Genomic DNA, 22636 nt, shown 5'->3' with positions numbered 1-22636 from the left:
ATAATTAATTCTATCTCATAGTTTTTTGTGATTTTTCAGCAAATATTTTCTACTTATCTCGGTCGGGAGTTTACCTAAAGGTCCAATTAGTGGGTTGCTTTTATGACACCGGATATTGGCATAAATCACACCAGGAGTAACATCTAACTATAAAAATTACTGCACAAAATATAAACTATTTATAACAGTACTTGCGACGCCTTGAGAATTTGTCGGCGCTCTATTTAGGGGGAAGCGCCTCTCCTAGTTAAAAAACACTTTTTTCGCGCGTATATCCCAAAGCAAACTAATTAGGACACTTTTTGTCTGTACGTAGCTCAAGTGGAACTATAGTTTGGGTTTTTCGAAACTTTTGTACAGTAAAATGGGGTGCCTAAGGTAGTATATCATGTGATAATCTTTGCAAAATATGAAAAAAATAATATATATATATATATATCTAAAAAAGATGAAAAAAGTGCGCAAGTGCCGAAAATGTTGCGGAAATGTGCAAAAAATGCGCCTAGTGGGAACACTGCTCAGAACTGGGGCCTCGACGAAATCTCCTATTTGGCAGGAGTCGGACTAGGATTGATTTTTTTGCCCAGAATCGGACTCTAAAACCCTGGTTTAATAGTTGTTTTTCAAGTGTATAACCTTAATTGTTACTATGAGAATTGATTTCTAAAGTAACCAACAATGGCCAGTTCTCAGTAATGATCAGCGTAGTGTAAGTGTTTGCTTTAAATATGAACAACACTAGTAGTCAACATAATTCTATTCGCTTATTATCCGCTAGATGTCGCTCATCAACAGGGGTCTTATTTTATGGGCCGAAAATTTATTTTCGGAACATTTCTTGTTATGTTTTGTTTTGCTATGGTTTGGTATGGCTTTCTATGGTTTGCGATGGTTTTCTATCGTATGTTCAGACCGATTTTTGTCGGAAGCTTTACAGAAAAAGTAGACATCGTAGAAGTTTCAAATTTTTAGACACGTAGAGTGGTATGTAGATGCACATAAGAGGCTTATAAGGCTGCACACATACGAGCCTTTGATTGGGAGACAAAAAACAATAATGTGACGTCATTGTTTTAGTTCGTGGTAGCTATCGACTCCCATCTAGCGGTTGGAAAACTTCAATACAGAATTCGTCCCTATTCGCTTGCTATGTTGAGTTTGCTATGCGGCTGGCACCATGTTGCGTGTTTTATTGTCACTGGGGAAATAAGCGGCGCGTGCAACTTACCTTTTAGAATTATGCTTCTTTTAGTAAAAAAAATTTATTGCTATTACAACACAACATATTTTACCACAGTAAATTTAAAGGCAAAAAATCTGGAGGGCAGTGTGAGCAAATTGCTAAAGTTGAATGCATGTTTAGCGACGAAGTTACAGAGCTACGTCATAACAGGGCGTCATACAAAAATAATTCTGCGCTGATTTAATTTAAATTGGCAAAACTTTTTATTTAAAATGTGGCGTATTAGGCACATAAAATAGTTTTGCATATTGCTCGAAACAACAGATTTAGAGTCTGTTTTTAACGGTTATTGCACGAACTATGGTAAAAATTTACCGAGCTAGGAATTTTCGCACTATATTTAGCATTCTAGCCAGGATATTACCATTTCCGTATCATTACTACATAGGCCTATTTAGTAACATGCCTTTTTTAAATCATCGGGAATAACACGCGGCTCAAGAAAATGGCACAGGGTACAACATAATATGTAATAGTTTTAACAGGCCAGCTTGATGGAATCTTACATTTTGTTTAACAAGCTATACACAAGAATGATTTGGCCCGGGGAATACGCATTTGTTATGGACACAGCGCCTTTGCCAATATGTAAGGCCTAATATTGTTGCTGCTTTCACACGGGCCGCATCCTACTTTAATTGTGAGAAAGTAACGACCAATTTTATACGCAATACGGAACATTACTTTCGGTTACGATTACACATTCATTTATACCAGGGGTCGGCAACCTTTTTCTAGTCGCGGGCCAAAATAAACTCGGAAAGATCTCTGCGGGCCGCACAAAATGATAACTCAGAATTTGTGTTATTTTAATGCAGCGCTTCTCAACCGGTGCGCCGCGTTGCCAGGTGCGCCGCGAGCAAAAGGAAAAATATGATAAATAAAACATATATATATTGTTTACTTTCCTATTAAGCTTAGCTCATTGATTTCACAGTTATATTTAAAGTAGAAGACATAATAAGAATTACAAAGCAGCAATATCTAAATCAGATATAATCTATGATACCATAGTAATGAGACCACCGACATAAACGCCAAATGTGCAGTAATAACCACGACAGAATAAGATCTAAAATAGTCTAGATAAGACCTAAACATGTCGAAAAAAGTCCAAAGTTAACCTGAATAAGACTTTAATGAACAAAATAACGCCTAAGACTGTAGAGAAAGGGTATAGGATGATTGGGGGACACCTGTCTGGCATTGGCCGTTCGCTGTCGACATTTGGGCGCAGCTATTTTAGCCACGGATTTTTTGCACCTGTTTTGGCTCATGGTATGTTAGCAATTTGGTTAGGGCTGAAAATATTAGGATAGTCAGTAATATTTATGGGTTGGATTTGGGATTAGACAAAAGGTTGTATAGGCCTTATTTGGGACATTTAGGTCTGATTTCAATTTCGTCATTTTTACGACTATTAGGTATTAGTCCTATTTACGCCTTATTCCTAACTGTCTTTCATTCCGAAGTTGATGTTGTTCCAATTTTGGTCTCAAGGCTGCATGGAATCCCTTTAAAGATTTGCAACTAAAAAACCTATATAATGAAAAATTGCAAGCAATTTAAAACAAATACCGGTACACCTCAAAACTTTCGCACTCGCTTTGCTCACAAGGTGCGCCGCCACGTTTTCATATGTCTCTAGGTGCGCCCTCAAGTAAAAAAGGTTGAGAAACACTGTTTTAATGTAACAATAAATCAGCGGGGCATCGGATGGTTTTTACACTTTGAAACGTGTTTAATTTCGTGGTGGAAGTAAAGTGACGCGATAACATTTAACGTTAATCTAGCTAAGTGATTGTTAACATTTTTAAGTGAGGACAGACCTTGCGAGCGAAGCGAGCGCGATTTTTTTGAGTATAGGGGCATTTATTTTAAATTTCTTGCAAGTTTTTATTAAATTGCAGAAAAATATTGTTAAAAAAAATATGTCCAACATTTTGAATACGTTTTCCGTTTATCCGTTACGTATTTGGCGGCCTTCCACGGCGCAACGGCAATGAAGCGCCGAACTATAAGTGAAATTGGCGCGAAGCGCGAAAATTTTTTGCACTTGTTAAAATAGTCAACAAGTATGTGAAATGGACTCTTGTCTAATTTGTCAAAGAGGCGGCGGGCAACGATCATATTTATGCTGTTCACAGGACCGGAACTAGGACTTTTGTTATGGAGGGATTGAACATTCCCTGAGAGCATCACAAAGTTAAGTTGTATCGTGAGTTATAAAAACTTAGAAACACCTGCTGTTACCAAGTAAACTTGTGTGCGAAATCCCCCCAAAAAACGCAACGACTTAATTAAAAGAAAATCCACCTTAAGTTAAGTCTTGTCACGCGATAGATCATTTAATAAGTTTGAATTATACGTCTCGTCTAATTAAAAATAAAATTAACGCACTATAGGCACATAAACGAGATTCGAATATTGCTGATAATGGCATTGATAAATTAATTTGGCAGTAATTGGACGAGTTCATATGGAGCAACCTAACATAATATGCACGGCGCGTTTTGACTGAAAATAGTTTTGTATTTTTTTCTATTTAATAGTAATGGTTAACCAAAAAAATAGTTGAGAAGCCACTCCTCGAATTCACCTTTGGCTGTCTATTAAGTGAACGAAATGAAATATAGATTTGATATTTGCAAATTTGTAAATCGCATTATTCAACAGTGGTAATCGTATTGTGAAAGAATACTTGTCTGGTAAAATAATTATTGATTAAATCAAACCGACGCAATAGCGATGAGATCGTATTGACAAATAACATTCCAGTCATAGATAACCTATGCTCACGTAAAACATTAGTTTTACGGGCAATATACAGGTGACTGACCGATTAGGGGACTGTCGCTTTTTTATGGCATTTTATGAATAATCCCACCTGCACATTACGACATCACAGGCGGTTTTATGACCTCATTAAAGCCTTCGCCCAAATGCGCCCGCTCGTCAAAATTACGTCAAACCAAACAACTTTAGTCCTTTTACAGCGGAGTCTGGATATCAGCTTTATATTGGTCACGCGATGCGCTTTAGTGGAACATGTAAAGTTTTTTGCCTTTTTTATTATTTTTTTGACTGGTAACATTCGAACCGTTAGTAATAGTGTAATAATCGCATCTTTTATTTTTATATTCTGGAGGCATTTAGATTTAAATGTCGCTAGCACGTTGTGTTACAACCCATACCTTCATATTCCAGAAAACTAATTCTGCCTTCAAATTTATATAAAACTGACTAAATTTCTGTAGTAATTTTCCGTTTGCGGACAAGAGTCTTTTTGAATGTCTTTATTTTGCAATCTTTTTGGTTTTGCAATCTTTTGGTAAGTCTGTAATCTAGCGCAGTTAACAACAAACTGAGCTGTGGCTACCCGAAAAACATTTTCTGCGAGACCTGTTTCGGGAAAAACGCTCCATAATTTTGTTAAAATCCTACTTTGAAGATTCGTCGTCAACAACTTCCAACGATCTGCATACGTAGAACATTAATTTTATTACCCATTTCGTTCGTTGCAATGTAAAATAAAAATTGTTCAATCGCGTCAACGTTCAATTGCTACATTTCGGCCCTCATTTTTTCCCCTCGTAAATGTTCAACGTCGTTCATCTTTCAATCGTAAAGGTTTAACAGGTTCGGCTATAAAAGATCGATCATGAAAACCACATTTTCATTGCCGTTGCATTTTAACCACATCCGACATATTAAAATTGCGTCGATATCTCTGTAAAAATTTGAAACCACAATCTAAAATCTACTCAAAATAACAAATGGCTGCTCTATTTGATCTATGGCAGCTTCCGGAGGATAATTTTGAGCCCCAAATATTAGACTCGGTCTTTAATGAAAGCAACTCCACTGAGGGAACCACTGCACAACCCTCAGGGCTTCCCTGGAGTTGTAAAGCGCCAGGAAGCCCAAATGCAACGACCTTGTTAATGCTGTTGAAAGGTAAGCGTTGTAGCTTTTCTAGTAGGTACTTGTAAAGTTTTTATTACTTAACAAAAATCCGCCGTTACTTTTAACGGGTTTGATAGCTTCGTGTGCTCCTCTTTGTATTTTTTGTATTTGAAACCAGACTTGGTTTTAAACCGTAAACGATTCTACTAAGCTTTTTATGTGACCCTAATTTTTTTTAATACCTATTTCCCTTGTTTGGTCTTTTTTAATGTATTAGTGTCAAGTATTTCTGATTCTATAGCCGTTACATTTTACGGTTAATCCACTAATTAGCCTATGTACTGTAGAGTAATCGAGGATATGGCTCCCTTTGCGCGGTACATTGATTTTAATTGTATAAAAAACGAGCCATTTTGAATGAATTGAGTCCATTTTTAAAAATTGCCCAAGTCTAGTCCAAGTCTGGTTTGTAACAAATAGCAAGTCAAGTACGGGTAAAAGTTAAACAAAGCGATAAAATATACTGCCTAGGAATGGCGACGACTCCAATGCATTGGCCATAGCCTAAAAGTTTGTTCTGTCTTTCTACCTATTAATGACTGTAAACGTTTTGTATTATAAAATGAAACTTACTTTTTTCTTTATACGTGGTGTATAATTAGGTAAAAAAATATTATTTACTATTTCCTTATGTATTTAGCACAGTCTTATAAACTTTTTACCTAGGTTTATTTAACATAAGTAACTTATCAACCTAACTTGTTGCATTTTTAACATTTTGTTCATATATTTAGTTGCCGGCCCCAGCTACATCGGGCCGATGACGGTTGTTCCCATCCTCGCTTTTATCATGTTTGTGCTCTACATCGACCTAATGATTTTCTTCAAGAGAGACGGTTGCCATTGGAAAAGACGAGCCTTTTACGCCTGGATCTTGGGTTCGTTTCCGGTGAGTGACGATATTCCTTGAAATTTTTTACATCAAATTTAAAATTGCAAAGCCGTAAAGGTCGAGTAGATCGACGTCTTCTTGATTAAAACTTTTCGATACGAGCTTGAATCATATTTAGTTCATGTATATTATAACTGAAGATGATACAAGATGATGTCGATTTAATCAAAATAATGTCCATCTACTCGACCTTTGTGGCTTTGCAATTTATTAACAAGCTACATTGCAGATCCGTGCGTAGTGTACCCATATTTCAAATTTACATCAATTTCAAAACCAAACTGATAGCGATGTACTTATTTATATCGATGTGCGTCAACAATAAAATGAGGTTGGAAAAACTAAACTTCTAAATACGCAATTTCTCTATGAAACTTAACACGTGACCCTCCGTTTTTTTCGAAGAGTGCTTTGTTTTGACGTAATTTGTCGGATCAATGATTAATACATTTTGTTTTGTATTTAGGTCGCTGGCGTTCTCAACACAATGGCCATATTTATGCCGGCAACTTCATGGGTTGTCGGTATCTCAAACAAATAGTAAGTTGAATAAAATTGAAACAGTTAAAAAGAAATCTGTAAATTCATTCCGTGTTTGCTGGCGATGTTTTTGGCGTTGTACATGTCATTTATCGAACTTTTAACAAACATGATCAACGTAAACCAATATTGTCAAAGCACATAGCCATTAATTAACCTTGACCCATACACATACACACGGCAGGTTTAAGTGACGTTATTCACTCAAAGCGTTGCTGGTAGATTCGTCATAAAATGCACATCTTTTTTTTTTACTTTTTTTAATTAATTAGTTGTATTCGGATGTATTGGACTCAGTTTGATCTCAATATATTGGACTTAAGTTAATTATTCCTGCTCTTGTTGGCGCATTCGCTTTCTCCTCTGAAGTTACAAATTGGACGTACATTAAAAAGCGTTTGAGTTTCCGAATTAAATGAACAATAGTTAAGCATTGACGGTTTTCGCTGTTAATCGTCTGGTTTGTGCAGCTACTTTGCGGTTGCGATGAAGAAGTTTTGCGAGCTGGTGATTAACTATTACGGTGGCAAGCGTGGAATGGTGCACGCCCTTGCCCACGAGCACTGCGTCTCCCACAATCCATTTCCATGCTGTTTTGTTGTATGCTTTTGCAGGAACAAGCCAATGTCAATGTAAGTATTGGGAACAGCATGAAGTAGTAGCAATATTTTTTCATCATATGTAAGCAGGAATTTTGGCACGAAATTGCTTGCCATTAAATGTTTTTTACCCGATTGATGATATGTGGTAAATATTTTATTCGCCATTTAGAAAAGTTTCATAAGATTTTTTTTTAATTCACTCCAGATATGTTGCAAGCAAACTGTAATATCATTAAGCAAATAATACACTTACTTCCAATACAAGTCATTTCACCCAAATACCTAAGTCAAGAACGTTATAAACAGTGACTTAAGTGCACTAAGGTGGAGTATTTACCGTAAGTCAACAGTGGTATAAAGCCCAAAATTAATGTTTATTTTTCGAAAGGGCGCGGGTTAACCAGCTTCACGGGGTGGCGCATCAAGTCATATTCGCTTTTCCGATTATCTACTTCTGTCAGACATTGATGATTGCCGAAGGTCTATCCAGGATCACATATGGAGTGAGTAAACCTTGTGGTTTACATGAGATTTCGACTACAATATATTTCAATTTAAAAACGATTTTTTTAACGTGTCCTCGCTAAAAAAGTTTATGCCTTTGGAAACATTTGTGGTAAAATTTGCCATTTTCGAAAGTTAGTGAATATATGTAGTATAAGTTATACATTATCAGGGTATATTAATGGTAAATTATTATCATATGCTATAGGAATTAAAAAAAAACGTTGTTTGCAGAAACTGCTGATTGGTTTCTTTGGGTACTTGGGTGGTTTGTCCAGCTTTATGGCCGTTTACAGCTTTGTCATTTTTTGCAAGTCTTCAAGAGAAAGTCTTCAAGGCTTCGGGATAAGAGGTAAGATAAATGAATTGTAATATAATAGAATTGTCATATTAAAAAATATATATATTAAATGCAGGACTCGACTTTGATATTTTGATAACATATTTATAGTTTATTGTTGTATCCATAGTATGATATCTTTGACCTCATTACCATTTTAAACCCGATTTGTTAAGACAAGCTAGTGCATTGTCCAAGACATCAAGGTCTAAAAGTCAGACTTTTTGATCCTTTGGATGCCCTAATTGTCGTAGACCTTTTTGCTTATAACTAAACTATTTTCTGGCGGATCGGGTGTTTAAACATGTCATTTTGGTCCATTCACACAGGCAAGTACGTTTGTCTCCAGCTTGTGGTGGGCGTAAACACGATTCAGAACTTTGTGCTTGGTGTCATGCAGAGAGCTGACGCCCTTCCCTGCGGCTTTCCCTACCCTGACAAACAACAAGCTTACCGTAAGTCATTGCATGTTGCAAAGTGTCAAATATTTGAAAACTAAAATTTCTTCCCAGAAATTAAGTTGCTAAGTAACGATATTGCGCGATTACTTGTTGAGCACTTAGCACTATATGCGGGTTTTGTAAACAAGTCACTCTAAAATGGCTTAAGTTTCAGTTAAGTTATTTAAAAAACACCTCAAGTTCATGTCAAGACAAGTCAAATCCCAGTCAAATCATTATTGGAGCGAGTCGACTCCAATTCAAGTCATTAACATAAAAAATGTTATCACTTAGAATTTTGGTTAACTCGTTCGTGTATTTAGCACCGGTATCTCAACTGTTTTACATTATTTCAACATATAGCAGGCAAGTTGCTTTAAAAAAAAAAAAAATTAAACAACCCAATTTTATCAAATATATTTAATTAAAACATTTATTTCAAAGTCTTTTGTCCGAACGACCTAAACCAGGTCAAGTAATTTTGACTAAATGACTGAAATCAAGTGAAGTTAAGTCATTTAAAAAGGGTTACTTAGGTCATTACAAAACTGACTATATATGTAACATTATTGTCGAGCATAATACTTTTGTCGACTAATTATTAGGCATCGTTAGAAAAGTATTTCACGCGATGTTTCTTAAATAAGGATCGGCTTGCTGCTGTTTGTCCTCATAGCAAAATTGTGTGAATTCTTGCAGTGATGCACGCTTACATCATGACCATCTGGTTGTTTGTATTATGCGTTGGATCGTGGTTCGCCTTCAGAAAGTCTGAGCAAGGAGTCGAGGTGATGGTTCTTCCAGAAAAGAAAAGCAATCCGGACATTGCGGTAAAATTCTTTTTTTTTGCAAGGCGCTGTTACGTGTCGTCATAAGTATAGGCTAAGCGGTGTGCTAATGTTGCCACTTTACATGACGTAGAGTAATGTCGATATGACAAAATTACAGGCATTTGTAACGATAACCAGAAATATTGCGGTGCTTTTATTGGAGGCAGGCAGGAGGTCATAGTACGTGTTTCGTCTAGTGATTCATTTGGCTTGACAGAACCAGAACTAAGATTTGCTATACTTTGCTAACTTAATAGATGACCTATCGAGGTTCAGTAAATGCAAATATACCCTTACCCTTATATTTTAGATAATAATCACAGTCGACACCAAAAACAATGATGACATTCACAACAAATATGCTGGTTCCTACAAAAACTCGCTGTCATCTGGAATTGACTCTGACTGTTTCTATGACAACAAGGCTACCACGGTCGAAGGCGAATTTGAAGATGATAAACTATAGAAAGACAATACGCTGTTAAATCCTTGAATTGTTGTTTCAGAACAAAACAGGCACATAATGCATCGAACTTTTATAACTCGTACAAAAAACAGTTTATTGCTGTTTTTATTTTCGGTATTGCTGTGTTAATGACTTTTGTAGTAAAGAAGTTTATTTTGCATCTTTGTCTGTTTTATTGTATCTTAACAAATCCCTTGAATCTTTGGGTTAAAATTGTCGTTGTTGTTTAATGACTTTTACTCGCTATATTTTCAGTACCAACGACACGGATTAAATTTATAAAATAGTTTGTGTACTGTTCGTGTATTATGTTGACTTGACATCATGTATGTTTTTTATACATTGACGTCATATAGATTTAATGTAATTTTCCATTTTTTTATTTGCTGTTGGCGATATTGCACCGAATAAAGCTTCCATAAATATTAAATTCTCCATGTATATTACTGTAGGCCAGTGTTAGTCAACCCCGATTCCGCGGCCTCCTTTGAGTGCTCGTAAGGTTCTAGATGGGTACGAGAGCACCTTAACTTTTGCCAATTCCACTACCGATCCGAAACCGATGTAATTTGTGTATTTCAGCATTTCTTTTAATACAACGGAAACTTTTCTACTTTGAAGGATAAATATCTGAGAAAATATTACATCAAAGTTCGCTTGTTCACCATATAGTAATGACGTCATTTGATATAGGATCGCAAATGTTTTGCCAAAAATATCAGGTATCGAAATAAAATGAAGTATAGCCTATCGGACTTTCCTATTCTCACTGTTAGGCCCATGTGTCACATTTTAGAGGTAAATTGCAAAGTAAAGCCGGGGTGTGTTGTGCAATGCTTAAATCGGGACTTAAAAAAAGGACAAAAGTTAGTCGTTAAGTATACAAACCATAAATCTCGTAAATAAAACTCTTGATTTGTCTGAAGAAAACAAACATCTAAAAAAAACGAAGTGGCTGTAGTCGTACATTTAAAAAAACAGATTAACAGATTTGTTTATTATATCTCTTTACCGATAACAAATCGATTGGTAATTTGCTTTATGGTAAGCATACACCTCCACCCGAACTGGAAATTATTGCCTTATTTGTCTACTTAATGCCAAATGATTTTAACTGTAATGTGTTTCTAATAAGCCTAAGCTTATTTCTAAAATAATTTCAGCCCAAAGTGTTGGCAACCTAAACGATACAAAGGCGTTTTGTCGCTTGCATGAATCGATAACATCCTTATAATGTAACCTTTGTATTAAAAGTAACACCTCTAAAACCTTAAATTATAACAAACAAACAAAAAAAAAAAGATCATAAAAGTAATAAAAAGGATCATAAAATAGTCAACGTAATGTAAATGCATGGACAAAGGTAAAGGCAAATTGCTAGATTTAAAACAATAAGGCCAGCCTCGATCTGCTACGTTTTAAATAAAAAAAAAAAACTGAAAAGACGTGCCCACCTTCGTCACAGTAGTTAAGAATATCCTGAATGATTTCCACTATATGTTTGATCCAAACGATTTCCCGAACAAAAAAAAACATCAAAGCGAATTCCATCTAGTATTTCCGAGAAAGAATTTAATTGAAAGACGTCAGATGTAAGGCAGGTTAACACAATACGCTCTGTCACGGTCGTAAATTCCAGATTGTTGTCGTTAAATTCAACGGCTTTGGATAAGTGCTCGCTTTTACAAGCGCTTCGAACTTTATGACAAACCAATGAAAGATCAAACGACAGGTAACGCGTATAATTTTTCTAGAGAAAAAGGCACTGTCTGGCGTGGTGCCAATAATGTGGTGCGAAGCAAATAGCGTGTTCCGAGATACTTCGTTTAATGTATTTAAGGGCGTGATCTTTAACCTCATTTTATCGCGTAAACGCTATTCAACAATCCTCATAACTGCATTTGACTGCAATTTCACTGTTGTAAATTCAGGCTAGGGTCTTGTAAAATGTCAACTCTTTGTTTGGCTTTTAATTAAAAAAAATACCACCAACTGGCTTAATATAAAGTCACAGACTCAATAAATGAATTTATTTCCATGACCAGTAATAGAGAGAAGACGGATGCAATAACAATGTCCTACTTTGCAAAAATGTTGGTCTATTGAAATAATGAACAGTGATAAAAATGAAATTTATTTTCTCTCAAAAGTAATCTCGGCTTTGCCACTTTGAAATATGGAATTTACCAGGTTTTATAAAAAGATGTATCGCGTTTAGCGGGAAATAAAAAAGAAAAACGACGCAGTCTTCTTTGGTAATCGAGATGAGGTAAGATATTCTACATTTTTATGATTAGGGAACGTGATAAATAGCTTTTTATACATCTTACGAAATAAGGGTTAAAAAGCTTCCATGTGATTAGAAGCTTAGAATCCTTAGATTGTATTACCGAACATAAGCAGGACGCTATGCTTGGCGTTGGGTTAATGCGAACTTTACAAGTTTTAACACTTCAGTGTATAGCCTAAAACATGGCATGAAAATAATTACCGGCTTTGCCCTGACCATGTGAGTTAATAAATTATCCGTTAAGATAACAGCGATATTTTTCTACATTAACAAAATTTAAAAGCCATAACTGTATCGCCTCTATATCAAGAGTAAACCGGTCTATATCAGGGGCTACCAGGTGCGTAACAGAACAACAAACAAACATTGGACATTTATTTTTTGAAATTTTTTTACATTTTATTTTATTTAAGCTTATTGAGCCCACAGTATAAGACAGTGGTTCCAAAAGTATGGGTCGCGACCCTAATTGTGCCGCCAGTGCTGAAACAATGGGTCGCCTAGTGACAATAAAAATCTGCAAAATAGACTGTTTGATTGCTTCCATTTGAGTTCGTTTTATCCAATATAATCTGAAACTATAGCTTACTAGATACTGGTTGTCATTGTCTTGGTTTGTGAGATGTTCACAAAACTTAGATTTTGGTCGCATACAAAAACGCTTGGGAAGCACTGGTATAAGACAATGTACTAAGCCTATTTGTAATAACAATTTGAAAGCAATTCAAGAGAAAAATAGATATACCCCAAATTTCGTGCTTGCTTTGTTTGACACGTGCGCCACTTTTACAGATACACCAGGTGCGCCCTAACTTAAAAAAGTTTAGAAATTTATGTCATTTCCTTGGCTGAAGCTACGCGTTATAGCCGATAATATTAAAAGTGATCATGGTAATTCCACGCGTAACCTAAAAGTATAGTTATATCATAAACCGTGAGGCCGAGTCATTGGTTAATGGAGCCAAGTTATATTTTAAATCTGAACAAAATTTTTCTGGTGCATAAATTTCCTCGGGGAAGCTAAATGAGCCATGCTAAAAAGTAGAAAAACTGAAAAACGCGCAATACAGGACACTATTTAAGAACAGAGAAATTCGCGTGATGTTCCGTATTATTCTGCGTGTATAGGCGTTTCAAAGCAAAATGAGTTGATAAACACTTGTATTATTTTATTTCGACAACTCGTCAAAAGCGGTATAGGCTCCAACCAAACAAACATCAAACCACTGAGAAGTAATAATCAGTAGAAATCGACTCAATATCAAAAGCAACAGATCAATATCAAGCCCAATTTGAATTGTGTGAAGTAGGATCGTATTGCTTTATTTGCACACTCGCTGGAAGTCTTGTACTTAAGTATACACTACAATTTACGTAAAAAAATACAAACTGCCAATTTATTATTCCTAATAGGTTTCCACCAACTTTGTTTTTGGGTGCCTATCAGTGTTCCATCTGATTTTTACCACGTGCGCATGCGATAAAATTTTGCGCCATGTGCTCAAAATGTAAGTGCCCAAATTATTAAACGTAAAAGTGCTCCCAAATCGGCTCGCCAGACAGTTTTTTTCTCGACAGAAAAAAAGCTCTCTTGATTTAAAGTATTGCCCTTGCTTGAGACGCGATTTCGCTTGGTAGTTTGTGCTTCGGACTTTTTCAAGTGTGGCGCCTTAGTATATAGTAACGACTTCGAACAGCATGTTAAGCCTTATGCCTGTCTTGTAATATGTAATGACGCAAAATTTAGAAAATGTAACCACGCAAAAAAAAATTGTTGTAAGTAATTATGTTTTTTTACGTTGATGCAGTTTAGCAGCGAGATTACGCGTTTGCTTGAATATTACGCAACAATTGTTACTACCGCATCGGTCGTATCCTTAAGGGTTTATGTTATTAAGTGATTCCCGATCGATTTCTGACCCGGATTTTCGTTCCCGAAAAGCCCAAGTGTTGCGTGTTATAGCCGGGTATTTAGTCGATCGATTTTAGACACAACACATAATATTGTAATTTGATTACATGCTAAATTGCATTTCTCTAAACAATTTTGTAAACATTGACCATAACACAAACCCTCAGAAAACATATACCGACATAGCACAATGCGTATTAGTGATTATACGGCCATAGCTCGATAGCTTTAATTAAAATTAGACTGGCGTCTCTCTCGTTTATAATAACATAAATTCATACTGATCATTTAGTCAAATTATTTCAAATACAACACACAGCGTGGCTCTTTACTTTTAAATTATTTTGTATTTGATTAACAAAACAGTAATGGTAAAAGTTTTAACTTCACTGTTTTAAAAAACAGCATTAAAAAGCCCTTGTTTTACGGTGACGCAGATAACTGTGATAATTTCGTTTAAAAAAAATTACCGCTTTTACGCCAAGAGGTTTTCTATATGTTTTGAATTTAGGTTGGATTTTTACAGTCACGCAGATAACAATTTATACCACGCAAGTCGATTAAATGCCTCTTTCATATTGGCTGTAGCCTTAAAGCGTATTAATCCTATTGTGGGTGGCAAACAACTTAAGGACGACCGGCGCCTTCGGTGTTTTGCAACGTATGGACTACATGTCGGATTACCGCGTAACTTTGAGGCATAATTATTAATGCTATGTCATTTCCAAATATATTTAAGCATTATTTGGACCTCTGACGGGGAAAACTCGAGTAGTCCTTTAATACCGGTCAATACTTCCTAAAATAAAAACACACACAGGTAAAGAAAAATGCTTGAATAAAAGTTGGCATTTTATTTTCACGTATAGCTTAAGTAAAACTAATTTAAACCTTTTTTGATCGTATGTATAGCTCGAATAAAAGTAATTTGGGCACTTTTTTGAAAATTAGGTGAAATGAGATTGGTACTGACTACTGATGGTATTATATTCAATACCTTCCTGGCGAAATAGTGATTGTGTTGGCTCTAGTAGACGCTTAGTGGAAACACCGATGCCTATAAAATGTCTACTCTAAATGTTTTTATTGAATGGTCACAAATGTTATTGATGAGTTACGTAAAAAAAATACAAACTGCCATTTTATTATTCCTAATAGGTTTCCACCAACTTTGTTTTTGGGTGCCTATCAGTGTTCCATCTGATTTTTACCACGTGCGCATGCGATAAAATTTTGCGCCATGTGCTCAAAATGTAAGTGCCCAAATTATTAAACGTAAAAGTGCTCCCAAATCGGCTCGTCAGACAGTTTTTTTCTCGACAGAAAAAGTTTGAGCTCCACCGCTAAGTTTTTCAACATTTCTGTTTGCCGGCCCGTACAGCCGATTTAACATGTTTGGATGACTTCAAACTTTCAACCCGATAAGTTTTCCTTATTAGGCCCTTAAGTCGAGCAGGAGACATAACTGTTGTTCTACTTGCCTGCAATAATAGAAATTTTACGACAGATAAGGGCATAAATTATCATAAATATATTCAATATCATAATTCAATTTAATATTCGTAACACTGACCCGAGATTTGTTTGTTATTCATTATATGGGCCGAAAATTTATTTTCGGGACATATCTTGTTTTTGCCGCTGTTCTTTTTTGGTTTCCCATGGTTTCCTATGGTTTTCTATGGCATGTTTCAGACCGATTTTTGTCCGAAGCTTTATAGAAAAAGTATACATCGTAGAACCTTTAAATTTTCAGACATGGCGTAGAGTGGTATGGAGGTGCTTTGCAGAAGTTTATGAGGCTGCACCCCCAGGGGCCGTTGCTTGGGGAGCAAGAACCTGAAATATTGCGTTTTAGCTCTCTGTAGCTAACGACTGCCATCTAGCAGCAGATAAACTTTCATACAGAATGTCCATATTCGCTTGCTTTGTCCAGCTTGTGAAGTGACGAAGGACTGACGCCTGCTGCGCTTTATTGTCCCGCGCGTGAAACTTTTATTGTGCGAAGTGGCTCGTCCAAAACTGGCCGCGTGCGACTTGCATTTTAGAAAAAAGCTTCTCTTAGTAAAAAAAAATTATTGCTCTTACAACACAACATATTTTACGGCCACAAATTTAAATGCGAATCCTGGAGGCAGTGTACACCTCTCTGTTAGCACCTGTTGTAATTGTTGCTCCATCCAAACATATCAACACCAAGCGTGACTTATTGTGCGAAGTGGCTTGTCTAGCAAAAGTGGACGCATGCGACTAGCCTTTTGAAAAGAGGGTGCGCTTAGTAAAATAACTTATCGCTCCTACGAAACAACATATTGAGCGTCGCAAATATAAATACGAAATCTGGTTGCAGTGTACGCCTCTCTATTTGCACCTGTTGCGCATGTTACTCCAATCAAACATATCAACACCAGGCCTAAACAAATTAAAATTGTACAAGGGCGCAGCAAGCAAAACATAAAGCTGAATGCATTAATTGATAGGAAGGACGTTACAACGCTACGTTATGGCGTCATACTAAAATAAATATTAAGAACACTGCGTTTATTGGATTTCAATTGGCAAAACTTTCAAGCTCGGACCAAGCCATGGTAAAAATTTACCCAGTAAAAGTTGGAAAAAGTATAGCAAACCATGGACGTTAAACCATTTTAAGAGATTGATAATATTTGCTTTTTAAACATGTTAGCTGGCCAAAGTGTAATAACATGCTTGTACGGCTGTACGCATTATCTACGTAAATTCTATTTATCAAATATATGTTTCGATCATTTCCCAAATACTACGACGGCATATTTGAACCCCTTTCGCATCAAAGCCCGAAGTTAAGTGAGGAAGTTTTCGGCCCATATCTGTTTTTGCTTGCAGAAACAAGTTAGGGAAAAAAATCAAATACATAATATAAAATATACAATACAAAATATATAAAAAAAAATTAAAAAATTAAAAAAAAAAAATTAAATTTGAAATTAAAAAAAAAACACCAAGCCCTGAAAATATACCCCCTGACAAAATATACAACAACCGCACCCCCGTCTAGTTTACTTTGTTAAGCGTCGTAGATTTTTCAATTTTAAAAGTTTTTTGAAATGCGTTTTTACACGAACACTGAACGAAGCCTCATTATGGTACACCAAGACGAAAATAATTGGTGTCTTTAAATAAACAATGTTTTGCAGGCCACAGATAAAGCTGTTGGGCCTTGATTTGGAACAGTATAATGTAAAACAATGCTCTGTGTATAAGAACCCGAACCCAAAACCTATTTCTTTGAAACAGGTCCCTACAGCACGTCGATCGTGTGGTTGAACAAGTGGTGGAAGATGTACACTTGGCCCTGGATAACACTTTCTTACAAACAAGCAAACTAATTGTGAAGAGGCAGATCGAGTGACCCAAAGTTTTTATGAAGTTCTCGATCAACTTATCTGTCAATCATAACAAATAATTTTAAATAGCTCTTTCGATGAGCGGTTTCATGTAATATGAAGTTTAATAAAAACAAAATTGATTATGTTTAACGTGTCATAACCTTTTAGAATAATCTAAATTTTTAGTGCGTTACTTTCATACGGTTACGGTAAAATTTATTCACAGGCGGTCGTTTCATAGGTGCGAATCTAGGGTTTTATATACGTTTATCCCTCACAAAATTTAGTAAATATTCCATCATTACTATATGTGTAGTGTAAAGTCACTCTAACCGCAAGTTTTATCTTGCTTCCGTAGTCCACCATTTGGATTTGTTGTTTGAATTACGCCTATTAGATGCAATATTGATTCGCCTAAGATGGGTAACCCATACTGATGGTTCATTGTTTTTGTTGTTTGGTTAAGCCAGCGGTTCTCAACCAGTGGGCCATGGCTCACTAGTGGGCCATGGGAACATTTTGAGTAGGCCACAGACCAATTTTATAAATCTAGATTTAATGAAGAATTAAGTTTTATTTGTGTCACTACACTTAATTTTGCAGAAATAATGGCTTGGGATGGAATTTAGAAGGAATGTAAATTTATTGTTCAGCAGCTAGTATCTCACTAATGCACGGTTAAAGAAATAATCTGTTTTGAAACATATTCTGCTGTTTTTTTGTTTTAAACCTATTTCATAGTTGTTTTTTTCCATAAACATTTATCGGGCCACAGAATTTTTGTGCAACGAAAATGGGCCACGGAACAAAAAAGGTTGAGAACCACTGGGTTAAGCATTGTCGGTGTATTCTTAGTCGTTGGCATATTCCATTTAAATGTATTTATTAATTTTATACCCTCGACATTAGGCCTACTGCGACTTTGGTATACTATCCCGTCACCCTTAATGCTGTAAGAGGGGTTCCTAAAATTTTGGGGGCGCTACCCCTTGAAACTAGTTATTAAAACCGGCGCATACTCTTCGAATATTATGTTTGGTAGCCACAATAATCTGCATTATACAGGCAGTGATTTCAGTGTGCCTTAAGGTTAAACAAAATACTCAATCGTGAACAAACGTACTAAAAGGCGAAAAAATGACATTTATATAGTAAAAGATTCAAATAATATAATTTTGCAGGGTTGTCTGGTGCAATTTAAGTAGGCGTACGTTTAGGGCATTAAATTATATATTTTGTTTACATGATTTTAAAACCGTATACTGGATTTTAAACCGTATTCACAGAAAACATACATCACGAAGAGTCGCATTTTGTAAAATTATCCAATAGATTTACTGCGTTAACACGGTTTTAGAGATAATAACTATTAAGGTTTTCTTTAAATCTACGGCAAGTTAAACTTTGAAAGGACTCTTAGTCTGTTAATCATTAACAGTCCCCATCGGAAAACGATTGAATTAAATCTACATGTCTCTTACATTTTGTTCCTTTAACACTGCCTGGGCATTTTACAGGTGCGACAAAACCCTATACAACACATGTTGATTTGTACATATTCATAGCTCTAACAATAAAATTCTACCTGGTTGACTTACTGTTGTGGAGCGTGTTTTGTGCACTTAATGTTTGTATATATTTAAAAAACAGGTCGCGCACTTTACGCACATAGAAAGAACTATAACGTAAAATAGTTCACGAGCGTTATTTAAAGGGCATTTGTACTTATTTGCAAACGATACTAGAATGGCTAAATACATTGTCCTTTAGTTTAGTTGCTAAAGATTACACAACTTGTCGCATTAATAGGGTAACTTCAAAAGTAGGTAACGCGGGTACACAATTGAACCATTTTTGTTAAATACTTTAATTCCATTCTTATAGTGTAGGCCAACTGGCATGTTTTACACGAATAAGTGTTTGTTCAGCAACATTCAACTCCTCTTAGCCTTTAAGTAGCTGTTCCACACACCGAGATCCTGTTGTGTAACATCCTGTTAATCGTATCGCGTTTTACATGAGTTCAGCTTTCAAATATCCTATAGTTTCGAGTTTGGGAATATAGTGTTTGGAATATGTAAACGTTTTCTGCAAAATCCAGCAAAACAAAACAACTTGTTGACAATATAAATCAAGCAGAGGCAAAATGTATTCATGTGCAACATTTATATGGTATTAAGAATAAACATCCAGGCCACACCTGACAAAGCTTTAAATGCAGCCCTTCACAAGATTCATATTAACCATTAAATAGAAACAGAACTTTAAGCAAAATAAACTTGACAAGGTTACGAATTAAAGCACAAAGCACTCAATGGTAGTACTGAATTTATCGATTTCACAAAGACGATGAAAATATTTTTGCCTAGTACATTGCAAATTCGTGTGTAGAAATTTTACTGAAGGACAGCTTCAACAGCTGCGGTGATCTTTTTATACTTAGCATCGTTATCTATATAGCCATCGCCGTTTTTCTTTGAATGGACCAATTTATCATTGACAAAAACTTCAAGGTAGCCAGACGTGTTCTGTGTTGCCTCTGGCTCGTAGAAAAGCTCACCAGGAAAGTCTGAATCGAGATCCAACTTGAGAGCTTCGTACTTTGACAAGTAACCTCATCCACCACAATATATTACTTTTATCTTCACCTTTTTATCCATTTTAGGCTTACTTGTGGAGTTGTTTTCTAATATTGGACAACCTAACCTCTAAACAGAAAAAAAAGTCGAAACTGCAAGTTTAACAACGATGCGAAAAACAATTTATGCTCTCGCGAACTGGGCTGCTGCTGATTTACAAATTGGATTAGTAAATAATTTATACTTTGTTTAAATGCCATTCCTCTACAAGTGAAAAGCTAACAAAGGACGATTAGTCGAGGACTTTTTCTTTGGTTGCTATACACATACTTCAACACGACAATTCGCGTTTTGTTAAATGGTAAGACAGAATTCACACCAAACAGCTACAAAAATAATAATTAAAAACAAACTAAAATAACACAAGTGTGGTTTAAAGTTTTGTTCGATTAAATCCAAAGTATTCTGCACTGATTTGGTTTAACCAAATCTACACGCACTGCTTTACAATGCTCAATAGTCGGCAGCCACCTTTTCGCTATTTAAACTAGTTCTTTCTCTTGCATGTATATAACCTTAAGTCTTATTGGTTAAAATTATTATATTCAATTCATCTTGTTTTGAGGCAGCATAGTACGTGCGATCCGCTGTACAAGAAAATTTTCTACGCAAAGAAAACAATACATCTACCGGTACCAGCCTAGGTGTCAGTCACGCATGAGTTATTTACATGTGTCCTTCTTTTTACAACTTGGTTTCACGATACTAACGAAACTTCGGTATATATATGAGTATTTAACAGTGGTGTAAACAGTCCCAGTCAAGTCATTTTAAAAAAATTAAGTCAAAGTCAAGTCATTTAAAAAAATCTTAAGTCATCAAAATTAAACGTTAAACTATCAACATTAGTAAACTCTTGTCAATTATAGTTAACTAGAAAATTACCCAAAACGCAAAATATACCAAGTTAGTTTTTTTACGTAGAAAACGTAAGATAAATAACTCCATTTTATAAAAAAAAAAAAAAGTCATTTGTCAAAAAGTCTCATAAAATGCTAAACGTTCCAGTTTCAAACTTGTCAATGAACTATAGTAATTTGCACCAAGTAACTGACCGGTCGACGCGGCCGTGCTTGCGGACTATGTATTATATATAAGACACACCTGGGTGCTTGTTTTATGAAATTTGTGTGAAAGGTTTTTTATTTTACTATAAACAAAAATTTTTTTATCATAGACAAATACGACCAAATTAAGTCATGCGCAAATATTTGTAAAGCGATAGGACACAATATAAAGTATAAAAGATAAACAAGAGGTTATTTTGTCTTTTGCTCACGAATGATGCAAGTATAACAAAGTGATAAATTTCTCTTACGTCAAATTTTGGTTCCTGCTTAAAAGGCCTGTCGCGAACCTTGTTTTTCGCACACAACTGCAATATAAAAAATTATCGTGTGACAGGCCGTGTGGGGCGAAAGCCAAAGCTAAATAAGCTCTTCTTTTTTTAGCGAATGCGGCTGGCGCAAATGCTAGCTCACTTGCTCCTAAAGACGACCGTGTCACACCACGCAAAAAACAAGACTTCTCTGTTTATTTGAAGCCAATTGCGCTTCAAACTAAGGAATGCTCCTTTAGGGCTAAAAAAAAGTGTAAAACAATGAGTGATTAATTGCGAAACGTAAAGGTAAAAGCAAGATACGCAATAAGCTTAGTGAAGTAAAGTGATGCAAAGCAAATTAAACAATATAAACCAACAATCAATTAATACAACATCTCTAGCCAGGTTATATTACACCGAGCCATTTTCCGGAAAAAATATTACGTGACAAAGCACGCCGACAGAAAAAATGTTTGTACGTTTTCTAAGACGAAAAAATCAGACAACCAATCAGCATCGCAAATATCACCTTTAAAGACACCCGGTGGTCGATGTAAATGTGAGGAAGCCGTCTTGTGCATATTGCCACCAGAGCGTTTGCGTTGTTAATACCAGGTAAATGGATCGCGTTTAACCGCTTCGAGATTAGGAAACATGGAGATCTGTCTATTGCTTGCCTGTAGCGTTATCCTGTTTACATGATGAAGCCCGGTGTGGCCGAGACACATACAGATCATGACAAATCATCTAACGTTGTTGCTATAATCATCATTGCAATTTCTAACTCCCAATAACGTAAATTTCCATACAGCAGAGAAGCGTGCTGCAGTTGTGGTCAGACGATCGAGTGGTGAACTTTACGCTGGATCCGCCTAAAATTTAAATAAGATTTAAAATAGCAATAGGCTTGATACGTATTACATAAAGGTATTAGTCAGACTGGTGTCACTCTTTTTTTATTTTTTTGTATGGTTATTTGAAATAGGGCCAGTTTGGTTGATAGCCGCATTTGTCTTGTTTAAAACATGAGAACAAGTGACACTGTTGACAAAGTGTATATTTTTAACTGTTGACGAGCTTTCGCACAACCGTGCTTCATCACGTTTGATGGTGTCATTATATTTACAGTGGTTAGCTCTAAAATTATTTAAATTTAAAGTGAAATGAAACTTCGTTTTGATTTTTATGTTTTCATGCGAAGTTTGTTGTTATGATGCCCTGTGTTGACAAAATAACTTTATAAAACATTGGATAGTTATAGCGAAAATTTCAGGACAAAGAAA

The 22636-nt window shown here is 35.7% G+C and overlaps 2 protein-coding genes across 2 annotated transcripts; one reads left to right on the top strand and one right to left on the bottom strand.

Annotated features, from left to right (window-relative positions):
- The first annotated feature begins 5019 nt into the window (after positions 1–5019).
- Positions 5020–9823, top strand: LOC146138254 (organic solute transporter subunit alpha-like). The gene is made up of 9 exons (XM_083394546.1): positions 5020–5200; positions 5944–6098; positions 6568–6641; positions 7112–7273; positions 7632–7746; positions 7982–8099; positions 8417–8542; positions 9227–9357; positions 9668–9823. Exons 1-9 carry the CDS (start codon positions 5020–5022, stop codon positions 9821–9823), a joined length of 1218 nt encoding a protein of 405 aa, XP_083250672.1.
- A 9701-nt stretch (positions 9824–19524) lies between these two features.
- LOC146138253 (selenoprotein W-like) lies at positions 19525–20097 on the bottom strand. Its single transcript, XM_083394206.1, has one exon. The coding sequence runs from the start codon at positions 20051–20053 to the stop codon at positions 19790–19792; it is 264 nt and encodes an 87-aa protein (XP_083250332.1). The 5' UTR covers positions 20054–20097; the 3' UTR covers positions 19525–19789.
- Between the last annotated feature and the right edge of the window lie 2539 nt (positions 20098–22636).

This window comes from Ascidiella aspersa, chromosome 7 (genome assembly GCF_963924565.1).
Source record: "Ascidiella aspersa chromosome 7, kaAscAspe10.2, whole genome shotgun sequence".
In the NCBI taxonomy this organism is placed as follows: Eukaryota; Metazoa; Chordata; class Ascidiacea; order Phlebobranchia; family Ascidiidae; genus Ascidiella; species Ascidiella aspersa.
The sequence above is the reverse complement of the archived record's forward strand: the minus strand, read 5'-3'. Positions and strand labels throughout refer to the sequence as shown.

Coding starts and splice junctions, on each gene's coding strand:
- LOC146138254 (XM_083394546.1), top strand. CDS start 5,020: ATGGCTGCTCTATTTGATCTATGGCAGCTTCCGGAGGATAATTTTGAG. Junction 5,201..5,943: donor CTTGTTAATGCTGTTGAAAG/GTAAGCGTTGTA, acceptor TCATATATTTAG/TTGCCGGCCCCAGCTACATC. Junction 6,642..7,111: donor GTCGGTATCTCAAACAAATA/GTAAGTTGAATA, acceptor TGGTTTGTGCAG/CTACTTTGCGGTTGCGATGA.